A 14,355-nucleotide genomic window follows, 5' to 3' on the forward strand; every position below is an offset into this window, starting at 1 on the left:
CCCCCCCCCCACATCGCTCATCGTCACGCAGGTTCAAGGGCACACCTCCGGGGCTCTCCGGGCTCCTCACAGCGCTTGTTTGCACCTGCTTCTCCCGCGCGGGCGATGCGGCCCGTCTGTCTGCTCTCCGGGCGGAACACGTACTTGTCGCAACAGTGTTCTTCCCAGTCTTAATCTTTCCTGTTGACTCTCTCTGTTTATGTAAGAAATCCACTCCATCTTCAAAAAGCTCAATTTATATGAACTATTTGGTGGAAAGACACCTAACAAATGAGAGATGGCAAGTATTGATGAACTAGCATCAGAATGTTCAGAAGTTCTGAGTGAGCCAAAAATCATCACTATCGAGTGTTCTTTACATTTTGGGTTTTTTTTTTTTTTAAGGTTTTATTTATTTGACAGAGAGAGAGACAGCAAGAGAGGGAACACAAGCAGGGGGAGTGGGAGAGGGAGAAGCAGGCTTCCTGCTCAGCAGGAAGCCCGATGCGGGGCTCAATCCCAGGACCCTGGGATCATGACCTGAGCTGGAGGCAGACGCTTCACGACTGAGCCACCCAGGCTCCTTGGGTTTTTGAGGATCCTTAACTGTTAGTTCCTGACGAGTTTCTAGATTTTCCGAAGTCTGTACAGTCAGAGAAGCAGAGCCTCACTGAGTGTTCCGGAGTAAGACTCGCACCGTGGGTGAACAGGGAGGGGCTGGTGCAGGTGCACAGGCCAGAGCTGCAGGGGATATGCAAGCCAGACTGACCGGCTGACTGGGAGGGAGGGGAGAAGCCCAGCCACTGCTGTCACCTCTGCGTGGCCACGACTGCTTGGGTCCCCAGCCCACACTGGACTGCGCCGCCTACAGACCTGCTCAGTCTGACTTCACTCTCGTTCATTTTTTCTTGCAGATTCAGACAGCTTCACATCGGATCATGTTTACTTTGGCCTAGTACTTCCGGAGTGTCTCATGCAAAGCTGGATGCTTCAGAAGAGGCACAGCCAAGGTGGAAAGTTCCAAATGGAGGGCCAGTGAGTCCACAGAGGGGACTGAATTCCTCCTTCCCGTGTGACAGCAACAGGGCCCTGCTGGCAGAAACACACCCTCATCTGCTTACCTAAGACCTGAAACTGCTGCTTGTCATCATCAAATACTAATCTGATACGAGACTGGCCTAACAATCCTTCTCAGAAAGCAAGAGCAGGATGGCAATACGTAGATCTTTAACATGTTATCCATCATTCCAAAAACAATATATGATCTCTACAGTTTTTTTGGTTTTTTTTGGAAAAAGCCTTTAAATAAACCCTTCATGAATATTTCTGGGCTTCTGCCCCAAAGCCTTTAGTCTTAGAAACTAAAGGCGATTAACACAAAGGGACCCACTGGATGGAAACAGAGACCGCCAGCCCAGGCTCACGCCTGCATTTTTCCATCCCAAGCCGGGGGCTCCTCCCCTCCCCCAAGCTGGCCGAGGACGCTGAAGGACAGCAGCAAGGGGACAGACGGGCAGGCTTTACCCTAACTGTGCTTCACCAGTTTTACCACCTTCCAGACCCATACCCTAGGCTCTTCTTCTTACAGCTGCCCATCAGGAAACGTTCAAGGAGCCATCCCAACAATTCATGGCTTTTCCGAGCGACCCACACGGAATGAAGCAAGCTCAAAGAAGCACCAGGAGAGTTTAGTTACGCTTTCTTATCTGTCGCTTTGTGACCACTCATGTAATCTGCATGATGGGTGAGCTCTGTCAACCATCCTCAGCTCTCCACTATGATCTGAGATTCCATCTTAATTGTAGCAGAGGAAGCTCGTCTGCTCTCCCCTATAAATAAACGTTCCATCTTTGTACATCCAAGAACTGCTATTTAAAAGGGAGGAGAAGGGGCTTGGGGGAGGAAAAAGTCCTTCTGTAAAAGGAAGACTCCCTTTGAGGTTAGAGTAATTACCGTAATTTATGGTTCTCACGGCACCAGCATGTAATGCACAGTTTGCTCACAGCGGAGTGGCTGTCTCCAGGAGGCGGGGCCGTGCAAGCTGGAACCTAACAGCCCCGCTGGCAAGCAGCCGGACAGATGTTCCCTCTTTGCAGTGGAAGGACCATGCGTGCACCTACTTGTCAGACTGAGTTTTCATCACTGTATCTGGTGAGGCACTAACCTTCCGGTCTTTTCTCTTGAAGTGCAAACTGCCAGGCTGGGAGCCCCGTGCTGGGCTTCTCTCCGTCTCACGCTTCTCCCCGTCCCGCTGGGTAGGCCCAGCCTCATTCTCCATCCCTTCCGTTTTACAGCAGGCCCAAGCTCTCCCAGCACACTCCTGTTCTGGGGCACCTCCCCGCCCCCAGAAGCCAGGATTTGGAAGGGAAGATTTTCCCCCAGGGCCTCCTTCCCAGAAGTGCCTGTACATAGCTCCTGAGTTAAGGTGTCACACTATTGGCCACTGGGGAAACCTGTGGGCAAAGATGAACAAATGTTGGCAAATTTTAGTGTTTCTGCGGGTGTTTCCTGGTCTATCGTCCTGACACTTCTGAGATGGGAATTTAAAGTCTGACCGTCTGGAGGGCTGGAATCCCCCAACTCCCGCGATCTAGACAGAAGCTAGATACCTCGGCATACCACAGTCAGCAGTACATAAAAAGACCAGCACATCAAGACCAAACTGGGTTTATAGTGGGAGTGAGAACTTGGTTTAACATCAAAAAATCAATCAATCCTGATGGAAGAAGACAAACCCCCAGTGAAGTAGTCATCTCAAAAAAAAAGTCAAATCTGTGGTCAAGGCTCTAGATCGCAGCTGTCCATTTACAGGAAACACACAGATGGGAGGAACACATTAAATGACACCAGGGGAAAGCCAACAGCAAAATGCAGACTGTGGGAAATTTTACAGGACACGTCCTTCCCCTGCTCCCGAATAAACTGCTTTGAAAAACAGAAGCGGATGGTCAAAACCTATAGATCAAAAGAGAACTAAAAGAATATCAATCAATTGCAATGTGTAGACTTTATCTGCACCCTAATACAAGCAAATGAAAAAAAAAAAAAGACACTTCTAAGACAATCGAAAAAACCTGAACACTGAACATTTGCTGGAATTAAAGAATTATAATTTTTAGTTATTATGTTTATATGTATTTTTAAAGTCCATATCTTTTAAAGATACATATGGAAACAGTTACAAATGAAATATGCAGTCTGATATTTGCCACAAAATTATCTGGGGGGGGGGATGGACGGGGTAAAGATGAGATAAACACCCGCAAGTAGATAACTGTAGAAGCAGGGTACTGGATACACAGCAATTCTTTCTATTCTTCTATTTTTGCATGTTTTAAATTTCCCGTAAGTAACAAGAAATGAGTGCAACTGTCCACATTAACAGAATAAGGGGAAACCCTGTATTTGCTTCACTCGATGAAAAAGCACATGGGGAGATGAGAACACCAGACTGAGAATGAGAACGGCTCCCTTTAGCCCTGACTCTGCTGGGTAACACGAGGCTAGTCATTCCACCTCTCTGGGCCCTGGGCCCTTGTCTTGAGAATAATGGAGTTTAACCACACGATTTTTCCTTTTAAGATTTATTTATTTATTTATTTGAGCGGGGGGGGGGGCAGAGGGAGAGGAAGAGAGAGAATCCAAAAGCTGACTACCCACTGAGCCTGGAGCCTGACAGATGTGGGGCTCCATCCCAGGACCCCTTGAGATCATGGCCTGAGCCAAAGAGTCCTTTAGGTGGTTAGGTGCCCCTAACCACACAATTTTAAAGTCCTCTGCTCTAGCTTTAATTTTTTTCCCAAAAAACTTATTGAAAGCCTTTAAACACTAGAAATATCCTCTGACGAGACCTCTCACCAGTTTCTCATTTATCTGGCGTTTAACTTCCTCCTTACGTTTACTGAGTCTACACTTGGGGGGAGGCATTGAAGATCATTCTCTTTAATGAAAATGTAAGCAAAACACGGGATCAGTACTTCCACTATTTATCTGTAAATATTGCCTCTCCATGCTGAGGGTGTGTTTGGTTTTTTTGATCCAAAAATTACTAGAAGAAAAATTTTACTTCATTATTCTCTAGATACAGGAACTATAACATAGATACTCCTCATGTACAAGCACTGGGATCTTGAGGAAACTCTTCAATCTCCCTGTGCTTCCAGTTTTCTCGTGTGTAAAATGGGGATGATGAAGCACCTACTTCACAGGTTTGGGAAAACAAACTAAAATATGCAAAGCTCGGGGCACCTGGGTGGCTCAGTCAGTGAAGCGTCTGCCTTTGGTTCAGGTCATGATCCCGGGGTCCTGGGATTGAGCCCCACATCAGGCTCCCTGCTCTATGGGGAGCCTGCTTCTCCCTCTCCCTCTGCCTACCACTCCCCCTGCTTGTTCTCTCTCTCTCTCTCTAATAAATAATAAAATAAAATCTTTAAAACAAAATCAAATAAATAAAATATTCAAAGCTCTTAGAACAGGGCAAGTAAATGCTTAATAAATGTTAACTATTATTATGTTAATGAAATTCAGGACTACAAGCAAATACGAATGCATATCATATAACCAGTGGTTCTCTAACTTGTGAGCTTATTAGACTCCCCCATAAAATCCTGATGGTATACTTCAATGAACCTGGGTGGGGGAAGGCAGGGGAAACTAGACAAACCAAGAAAATAAATAACTATCCTGATGCCAGGGCCACATCCCAGACCAATCACATTTTTTTTAGTCTTCCAAATGCACAAACAAGTTTAGGACCAAAGATGTGAGGTACATAGATAAGGAATAAACGGGTGTGAAGTGGCTAGAGAACACTTAATTTAAGAGTGGACTTTTTAAAAAATTTATTTAATCATTTGAGAGAGAGGGTGTGGGGGAGGGCCAGAGGGAGAGGGAGAGAATCTTAAGCAGACTCCGTGTTGAGTGCGAGCCTGACCTGGGGCTCGATCTCATGACCCTGAGATCATGACTTGAACCGAAACCAGGAGTCAGATGCTCAATTGCCTGAGCCACCCAGGTGCCCCAAGAGCTGACTTTTTAAGTTGGACTTGGAAGAAAAAGTGGTACAAAGATAAGAGATGGGAATAAATCATTAGATCCTAAAAGCAGCTCTCCTTAACGCCAATGGAGAACAAAGAAATAATGAAAAATACATAGTGTGAAACAACAGATGTTGGCAAGGATGTGGCAAAAGGGGAGCACTCCTGCACTGTCGATGGGAATGCAAACTGGTGCAGCCGCTCTGGAAAACAGGATGGAGGTTCCTCAAAAAGTTAAAAATAGAGCCACCCCTACGATCTAGTAATCACACTATGGGGTATTTACCCAAAGAATACAGAAACACTAATTCAAAGGGATACATGCACCCCCATGTTTATAGTAGCATTATCTACAATAGCCAAGATCTGGAAGCAGCCCAAGGGTCCACTGATTGATGAATGGATAAAGAAGATGTGGTACATCTGCAGTGGAATATTACTCTGCCGCAAAAAGAATGAAATCTTGCCACTTGCAACAACACGGATGGACCTAGAAAGTATTATGCTAAGTGAAATAAGTAAGTCAGAGAAAGACTCGTGTGCAATTTAAGAAACAAAACTAATGAGCAAAGGAAAGAAAAAAGAGGCAAACCAAGAAACAGACTTAATTACAGAGATCACACTGATGGTTACCAGAGGGGAGGTAGGTGGGGGGATGGGGAAATAGGGGATGGGGTTAAGGAGCGCACCTGTAATGAGCACTGGGTCATGTATGGAAGTGCTGAATCACTATATTGTACACCTGAAACTAATATAACACTATGGTAACTATACTGAAGTTGAATTTAAAAACGTAATTAAAAATGTGTGAACATATAGGATTAGAATATATCTGTTTAAATAAAGAAAACAGAAGGTTTACAACCTATTACTTTAAAGAAGACCTAATATTTAAAATCAAAGTCTGAAAGACAACAATCTCTTTGTGCTGCAGGAATTAATTACCTGGAGAACCAGCCACATACTCAGCAAACACTCAAAGATAAGACCAAACACATAGGAAACACAAAATGCCCTGAAGTAAGAACTGTTCCTTTAAATTCCATAGAATATCTAGCATAATGGGGCACACATCCTTAAAAGAACAAAACAAACAAAAAACCACAACCACCGCAAGTCATAATGCTAGAACAGAACAAGGTCTGACTCATGGGCCAACTGCTCCACTTTCCACACCATCACAATCAACACCGTCACAGGCTTGGACAGCCCGACAGGTGAGGAGCACCAGCTTCCTAGTCACTTGGGACTACAATAGGAAGAAAGGTCTCGTCTCGAGGATTAGACCCACGGTAAGATTTATTTTAACCAAAGGCTATGTGACAATAAAGAAAACCGTGTTTGGGTGTTTTTTTTCTTTTTTAAGATTTTATTTTTAAGTAATCTCTACACTCAATGTGGGGGCTCGAACTCACAGTTCCGAGATCAAGAATCGCATGCTCCACCGACTGAGCCAGCCAGGTGCCCCTTGTGTGTTCTTTTTTCCAGCACTAGCTCAAGAAATAAGCTAAGGTAAGTCCTCATCCTAGGGACAGTTGTTGATGTGAAGTTTGCCCTTCCAGAGCATTTTCAGATACATGTTGAATAGCTTCCTGCCCACAGAATGAGAAGCTGGGTGGGTTTCTATGTTGTAGGAATATAAGTCACAACTGTGTCCACTATAACAGTGAACTGATCCAGGTGACCAGTAGCCCTGCTAACTTCTTGTCTCAGCTATAACTAGACAGAACTTCAAAGCTGTGTTTATAAAAGTATGCTAACAGCAACAAACTAAAATAAATGAAAATTTACAGCCAGGCACCTTCTGGATTCCTTTTTTTTTTTTTTTTAAGATTTTATTTATTTATTTATTTATTTGACAGAGAGGGAACACAAGCAGGCAGAGTGGAAGAGGAAGAAGCAGGCTCACAGTGGAGGAGCCTGATGCGGGACTCGATCCCATAACGCTGGGATCACGCCCTGAGCCGAAGGCAGACGCTTAACCGCTGTGCCACCCAGGCGGTGGCATTCTTAACTGGCTTCTTTATCCCAGTTTTCCCAGGCTCTGTCCTTAGCCTGTTGGCAAATTCGGTGTTAGTATACGTATGCTTTGTTCAAATATTATATCTGCAGCCCATTCCACACCTCAGTCAACATTTTCATGTGACAGCTGGAATCAAAGCCTAGGACTACGTGGACAAAACATCCTTCTTCAAAGAAGTGCAATTTATAAAAACTGTCATTCTTTGTTGCTACAGGTATTAACCATTAACCTTCCACCCGTGACATGCACGTATGCACATAGTTTCCAAACAAGAAAAACTATTCAACGGGCAGTCCCACAAAATACGACGATGAAGTGTGCCATTCCTTGAAGAAATACACTAATAATCTTAACGAACCCAAAACCAGACCAAAACAACAAAATATGCTGTGCACATCAAGAGCTCTTCAACTGTAAGAATTATCTTCGAGAAGAAATAAGGTGCGTGCAAATTCGCCAGCTGACTGCTGCGTTAGCAAAAGCTCTGTCAACAGTCCCCGGGTGGCAGCGACACCCTAGGCTCCACGACACCAAGGCGGTTGACGCAGGACACTTGGGGGCTCCGAGGCCGGGGGCCCCTCGCGCGGGAGACTGCCCACTCTCCGCGCCCCCAACCCCTCGTGGGCCGCGGGACCTGCTCCGGGAAAGCTCGGCTGATGCCGCAGCCGGGCACGAAGGGGTGCGGGGCCCACAGGTGTCCCTGGGTCAGTCGCCACTGGCGGTCCGCCCTCCCGACTCGCCCTCTGCAGGAACCCCGCTTACCCGGCCCGACGCCGCATCCCTGCGCTCCGCGGCGCGCTCGGGGGAGAGCTGATAGCTGGGGCCAGCAAAGGCGCGGCAGAGCGGAGAAAGAAGAGCGCTCCTCGCTGGCCGCAAGGCCGCCATGGCCAGCGTCCCCCAGCTGCCGCAGCGCACGGCAAAGCTGCGCCGGAGCGAGGGGCTGCCTTACGGCACGGTCGCAAAGCCGGCGGGAGGGAGCGGCGCGGCCGACCGTGCGCTTTCCCCGCGTGGGACCCGCGTCCGGGGGACGGGGGCGGCGGCTGCTCTAGGGCCGCGGGCCCTTCCGGGCTGCCGTGCCAGGCGGTAGTGGCAGGGTGGGCGCGGGCGCGGCGCCGGAGGACTTTTTTCTCAGGGTTAGGGCTGATCGGCCCGGGGCGGGGCCGCAGAGCAGGCGACGGCGGGAGCGGCGGAGTCGCTGGGCGTCGGCGGCGGAGCGCGCGATGGCGCGGGCGGCACAGGTGAGCGCGGCGCGGCGGCTGGAGGGCCTGCGGGCCACCCCTGCGCCGGCGCGCCCCTTGCTCCCGCCCTACCGGGCCTCGGCCAGGCGCCGCGTCCTGCCTACGTCCGACGCGGGCCGGCCCGCTCGACCCCCTCCTGGGGCTTTCTCCGGCCCGGGGGGCTCGGCGACCCGGCCGAGCGCGGCCACCCCCTCCCCGCGCGGGCCATTGTGAGGTCAGGGCATGCGGGCGCGTCGGGGGTCCGGGCGAGACGCCCGGAGCGGCCGCTGCGGCCAGTAGCTGCCGCGCCACCGCCGGCCCCTTCACCGGCCGCCCGGTTCAGACCTAGCCGGCAGGGGTGAGAGGGATGCAGCTAGGGGCCCTGCTCCGTTGCCGCACCCCGTAAAGGGCTGACCTTCCACCTCGCCACCTCACCCACGGGAAGCCAAGACCAAACCAGCTTAGACCTTTTCTGGGTAAAGTGCTGGCAGGGAAGGGCGAGAAGTGGGGGGGAAAGAAACCGGGCAGCCCGCCCTTCGTGGGCCTCCAGAGGCATGTTCCTGGCCCGGACACGCACAAGGGATCGGTGTCAACTGATCATCCGTCCTCCTGCGTGAGCCGGCTGGTAGAAACCCAAGAGCATGGGGGGAAAATGCGTTAAGCCATTCCTGACTCTCAATGGGAGGCTAATGAGCGAATTGTTCACAGTTGTCGCATTTGGGGGGGAGGGGAAGGGAACATGATGGGGCCTGGGGAGGTACTAGCCTTCCAAAGGCCAAGGTGGTGCTTTTAACACAGTGCCAGTCACCTTTCCTTTCCTGTGGAGGGAAGATTTGTGAGGTACTCACAGGGGGCCGGGAGAAACAGGGTAGCTATGTAGAAACGCATGAAGGGTGGAGAGGAACGCAGAACTTTTGGGGGTGACTGGGATCCGCTATTTGTTTCACTTAGTTATTTTTTCTGGAAACTACGCACTGTTACCTTTGAAGGTTAAACAAGCTACTGTTTTAGAGCCACAAAGGTGCCCTGCTGTTGCCAGCAACTGGGGCCAGCGTTAATATTACCTAAGATACTTGTGCTGTTTCCAAGCCGGTAGTTGACCCAGTGCCGCACGCGTAAAGACGTACGCTGCTCTCTTTCAGCTGAGGACACTGGAAATTCACAGGCTGCGAGCTCCAGCTCATTCCCACTGCAGCATCCTGTCTGTTCTTAATCACTGCTTCGTGTAGGTGATTTTCAGGAAACTGGATTAGTCACACTCTCTGTACTGGGGTATGACTGTTGTTTGGATCACAGTAATGACGGCCCCTTTTTCTTGAATATGTCTTTTTAAAATAAGAATTTCAGGATAAATGAATATACGATTACGTCCTGTAGAGACTTTGTGTAATTTGGCATTCTTATCATTTTTTAGTGCTTGTAAAACCGAACACAATAAAAGTATGGATATGGGAAACCAACATCCTTCTATCAGTAGGCTTCAAGAAATCCAAAAGGAAGTAAAAAGTATAGAACAGCAAGTAATTGGCTTCAGTGGTCTGTCAGATGACAAGAATTACAAGAAACTGGAGAGGTTTCTAACGAAACAACTTTTTGAAATAGACTCTGTAGATACTGAAGGGAAAGGAGATATCCAGCAAGCGAGGAAGAGGGCGGCACAAGAGACAGAGTGTCTTCTCAAAGAGTTGGAGCAGAATGCAAACCACCCACACCGGATCGAAATACAGAACATCTTTACAGAAGCCCAGTCCCTGGTGAAAGAGAAGATTGTGCCATTTTATAGCGGGGGCAACTGTGTCACTGATGAATTTGAAGAAGGCATCCAGGATATCATCCTGAGGCTGACACATGTCAAAACCGGAGGGAAGATCTCCTTGCGGAAAGCGAGGTATCACACTTTAACCAAAATCTGTGCGGTGCAAGAGATCATCGAGGACTGTGTGAAAAAGCAGCCTTCCCTGCCACTGTCCGAGGATGCGCATCCTTCAGTTGCCAAAATCAACTCGGTGATGTGTGAGGTGAACAAGGCCCGGGGCACTCTGATCGCGCTTCTGATGGGCGTGAACAATAATGAGACTTGCAGGCACTTGTCCTGTGTGCTGTCGGGCCTGATTGCGGATCTGGATGCCCTGGATGTGTGTGGGCGGACGGAAATCAGAAATTATCGGCGGGAGGTAGTGGAAGATATCAACAAATTATTGAAATATTTGGATTTGGAAGAGGAAGCAGATACTACTTATGCATTTGACCTGGGACAGAATCATTCCATTTTAAAAATAGAAAAGGTCCTCAAGAGAATGAGAGAAATAAAAAATGAACTTCTTCAAGCACAAAATCCTCCTGAATTGTACCTGAGCTCCAAAACAGAATTGCAGGGTCTGATTGGACAGTTGGATGAGGTGAGTCTCGAGAAGAACCCTTGCATCCGGGAAGCTCGGAGAAGAGCGGTGATTGAGGTGCAGACCCTGATAACCTACATTGACTTGAAGGAGGCCCTGGAGAAGAGGAAGGCCTTCGCCTGTGAGGAGCACCCGTCCCATAAGGCGGTCTGGAGCATCCTGGGACACTTGTCCGAGATCCAGGGAGAAGTTCTTTCATTTGATGGGAACCGAACTGATAAGAACTACATCCGGCTGGAAGAGCTGCTCACTAAGCAGCTGCTGGCCCTGGACGCCGTGGACCCGCAAGGAGAGGAGAGGTGTAAGGCCGCCAGGAAGCAGGCCGTGAAGCTCGCGCAGAACATCCTCAGCTATCTCGACTTGAAGTCCGACGAGTGGGAGTACTGAGCTCCCCGTCTCATGGTGGACACCTCTTGTTTTGCACTTTATGTATACTTCTATGTGTTTATGGAGAGCTTTCAGTTCGTTGAGCCTAAATGTGATTTATACATGCAGATTTCAATCTCCGTTTTTATGATTTAAGCAAATTATATTCAGTATCTCTGCTGCTTTTGATGTTGCAAAACAAATTCATTACAGCACGTTAACTTTTCCATTTGGATCATTATCTGTATGTTGTGATGTGGTTTTTGGGGGGGTAATCAGAAAGTGGAACGGGCAGCTTTTGTCATTTTTAAGTGGGTTGTGCAACCATTGAAATGCCGATCATTCAGGATCTAGATACAGACATAACCTGATAGAACACTAGAACAATTATGAGAAGGGGGGAAATTTTTGGTTAGGTAGAAGAAAGATCTAAATACAAAAGCAATACAATGATATGTTTTATTATGCTTCATAAAGCAGAAGGGTTTGGGGTTTTTTTCCTTCGTTTCTAAGGCCTCACTGGTCCAACCCAAGTTAATAGGGTGGGGGTTTTTTGTTTTCAGATTTTCTGGTTTTTTTTCATAAGCATTTTTTGTTTGGAAAATGGTGTCTGTATTTTCCCCCATACTCTGCATTTAGAGGGGGAAATCTTATTTTCATGTGCAACGTAAGAAAATTATGAAAATTAATAGCAAAAAACCTTTGAGACTGCACTGAAGAAGGGGTAAAACACCAACTAATTACCTTCAAGTTTTTGTTGTAAGCGCTGAATTTATAATTTTCCGTAGTTGTCAGTAAGGATGGGAACAGTTAAGTGAAGTTAGGAAACCTTTAAAAAAGAAAAAAAGGAAACACCCATCCCTGTGGCAAGATCCTGCAGGCTGGACACGAGTTAGTGCTGTCAGGTGGCACTACGAAGCCGACAGGTGTGGTGTAGCGCCCCGGGCGGTTGGAGGCTGCCTCACGGACAAAGTCCGGACACACACGGGGCCGTTTCCTAGCCGCGGAGAGCAGGAACCGCCAGCAGCTCCGCAGGACCACACCTTGCTGGCTGCTCCCAGCGTCCAGACCCCTCGCGCCCGGGCCCGAGCAGTGAAAGCAGCTCGGCACCTGCTGGGCCCGTAGCTCACGTCCCTGGCACGTGGACGTGTCTCTAGGTGTGGAAAGAGCCAGTAAGGTCTGTCCGTGCGTGGTGGTTTTCCTTCTGCTAAAGGGTTTACAGATTTCTGAGGATCCAGTTCTATGGCTGCCAGTTAATGGGAACAAAAGAATTTCCCAAAGTTCTGAAGTGCCTTGATAACCCGTTGGTCCCAGCAGGATGAGGAACAGACTTTGTGTTGTCACCTTTCACACGGTAACCCTGCTAGAGTACGGCCTTTGGACTCTGTGGCAGTCTGTCATTTCCTTTCCCAGATACCGATTTGGTAACTGTAGGCAGCTAAAAATAAGAGATAAGGGGAATAGCCCTAAATACCGAAAAGATGATAAAAGTGTGGCCCTCAAGAGATTTTCACTTTGTCTCAGCATTGCCCGGTAATTAAAAGCCCTAGATGTGTCTTTCCTACTGGAACTGTTCTAGCAGGATTCCGCGGATAGTGGAGTCAAGGGCATTTGCGTCTTTGCGCCTTGAGCCCCTCCCGTGTGCACATTCAGTGCCTGGCCCCTGCAGGTCCCCAGTGCAGGTCGCTGGGGGCTCATTTTGGCCAAAGTCCTTTTAGGACTGCTATTCTGTATCATAATTTTTGGGTGCTCTTAAAATCTTTGGAGTTTTTATACTCAAGTGCTGCCTCAGTTTATCCCCCTGGGAAATCAAGGCATCCTCTCAAGCACTTGAGGCATGTCCTGCCCCAGGCTCTACTTCATTTGCAATGTCAGATTTGAAGGTTAAATGTCAGCATTTCCTTTGAAAGTATCCATTGTTCTTCCGGAAGGGACCCGCCCGTGCTGTTCCTTGCAAACAAGGTGTTCTGTAGCATTTCTAGAGGTGGCTCCCGCCCCCGAGCTCTGAGCTCCGCCTATGAGTGGAGGGAAGTCTCTGAGAGCTGTTGCGGATTTCTCCAGTGGGTTCTTTTGGTCATTGCCATGATCAGATCATCCTCAAGTGACTCAGGGCATGACGTCTCCCGTCCCACCTGCTCACTCTCCCGTAAGGAACTCCAGTGACCCTGGATTTAGCTTTTTGTGTCCCCTGTTGGGAGCTGTCTGTGCATAGGGGCTGCCGCATGTAACTTTACATTGAGCTCATGACATTGTATTGTATTTTTATGATCTTACATGGAGAGAACCTGTAATGGAAGTAAAACCTACCCCCCCAAAAAATGTTTGGCCTTGGGTCTGCATTAAACGGTATAATCCATGTTCACGCAAAAAACTGCCTGGGAATGTTTGCTTTCTTCACCTCACATGCAGACAGCTTTGCTTTCAGGTCAGTCTTTACCCAAATTAGACTAAAGTCAGTCAACCTAATAATGAAGTAGTTATGAAAATTAGTAAGTCTCCTGAGTACAGTGGGATGCTTTATTTTGCTACAATGCCTACGTATAGTGTATGTGATACAGGTTAGCATGTGCGAGACGTTTAACCAGGGTTTCTCGTTTGTTTTACTTTGCCAATTTTTATTTGGTTTTTGAAGGCCTAAGCTTATCCTGTACATACAGGTTGTTCTTAAGCAAAGCTTTTCGGCTTCTAACATGTATTTTTCTAAGAATAATTGGAGAAATATTTGCCATTGATTTTGACGTACAATACAGATGTGTTCCTCCAGGCTGTTGGTTCCTGTCCCCCCTCTATTCACTGTATGACTATTGTAATCGTATGTCTGAAATAATTCAGTATTTTGAGATATTAGTATACCCTTAATTATTAGTGCAATAAAAATCTCTTAGCTTATCTTTGCAGTGGAGAAAGGATGTGAGTCTGAGGTGTGAGTTCTGTTCTGATTCACCTTCGCTTCCGGTCCGGCCTGGGTGAGGAGTGATGTCTTGGCAGAGTGGGCCAGGCATGGGGAAGGCGGGCTCCATAGGTCCAGTTGGTGGCAGCGGCCTAAGGAGGTGGAAGCACTGAGCACGGACCAGGGTCCCGCGGCAGGTGAAGGAGTAACCGTTCCATGTAAGCAACCCCAGAAGTGCCATGTAAGCAACGGCCCAGGGGAGATGTGGCCTCCCGTTCTGCCCACGGGCCCGTGCGCACAGGAGTTGACCTTACCTGTAGCAAAGAGGCAAAGTCCGGGAAGCTCCTCTCCCCGGAGAAAAGGCTCGAGTTCAGGGGTGCTATTGAAGCTCATCCTCTCTTTAGCAAAGAGTTGGTATCTCTGACCAGTTAGTCCTTCCAGGGCT

General features: G+C 48.2%; 2 protein-coding genes across 3 annotated transcripts in view; one reads left to right on the top strand and one right to left on the bottom strand.

Annotated features, from left to right (window-relative positions):
* Nucleotides 1-7,990, bottom strand: part of LOC103676890 (cytochrome c oxidase assembly factor 8) — a 27,103-nt gene extending 19,113 nt beyond the window's left edge. Inside the window, exon 1 of the mRNA XM_040641366.1 lies at nucleotides 7,801-7,990. Within this exon, the coding sequence (XP_040497300.1) occupies nucleotides 7,801-7,923 (123 nt within the window). The 5' untranslated portion in view covers nucleotides 7,924-7,990. The remainder of the gene's footprint in view (nucleotides 1-7,800) is intronic.
* A 153-nt stretch (nucleotides 7,991-8,143) lies between these two features.
* Nucleotides 8,144-13,929, top strand: BAG5 (BAG cochaperone 5). Of its 2 annotated transcripts, none has more exons than XM_040641367.1 (2): nucleotides 8,144-8,276; nucleotides 9,670-13,929. In XM_040641367.1, the coding sequence occupies exon 2, from the start codon at nucleotides 9,698-9,700 to the stop codon at nucleotides 11,039-11,041; it is 1,344 nt and encodes a 447-aa protein (XP_040497301.1). In that variant the 5' UTR covers nucleotides 8,144-8,276; nucleotides 9,670-9,697; the 3' UTR covers nucleotides 11,042-13,929. The 2 variants fall into 2 exon arrangements, with proteins under 2 accessions (XP_040497301.1, XP_008704332.2); XM_008706110.2 differs by lacking the exon at nucleotides 8,144-8,276 and adding an exon at nucleotides 8,623-8,731.
* The last annotated feature ends 426 nt before the right edge of the window (nucleotides 13,930-14,355 follow it).

The sequence above is a fragment of the Ursus maritimus genome, unplaced genomic scaffold, assembly GCF_017311325.1.
Source record: "Ursus maritimus isolate PB19 unplaced genomic scaffold, ASM1731132v1 scaffold_25, whole genome shotgun sequence".
Taxonomy (NCBI): domain Eukaryota; kingdom Metazoa; phylum Chordata; class Mammalia; order Carnivora; family Ursidae; genus Ursus; species Ursus maritimus.

Excerpts from the sequence above, each read along its gene's own strand:
- BAG5 (XM_040641367.1), top strand. The coding sequence starts at position 9,698 with ATGGATATGGGAAACCAACATCCTTCTATCAGTAGGCTTCAAGAAATC.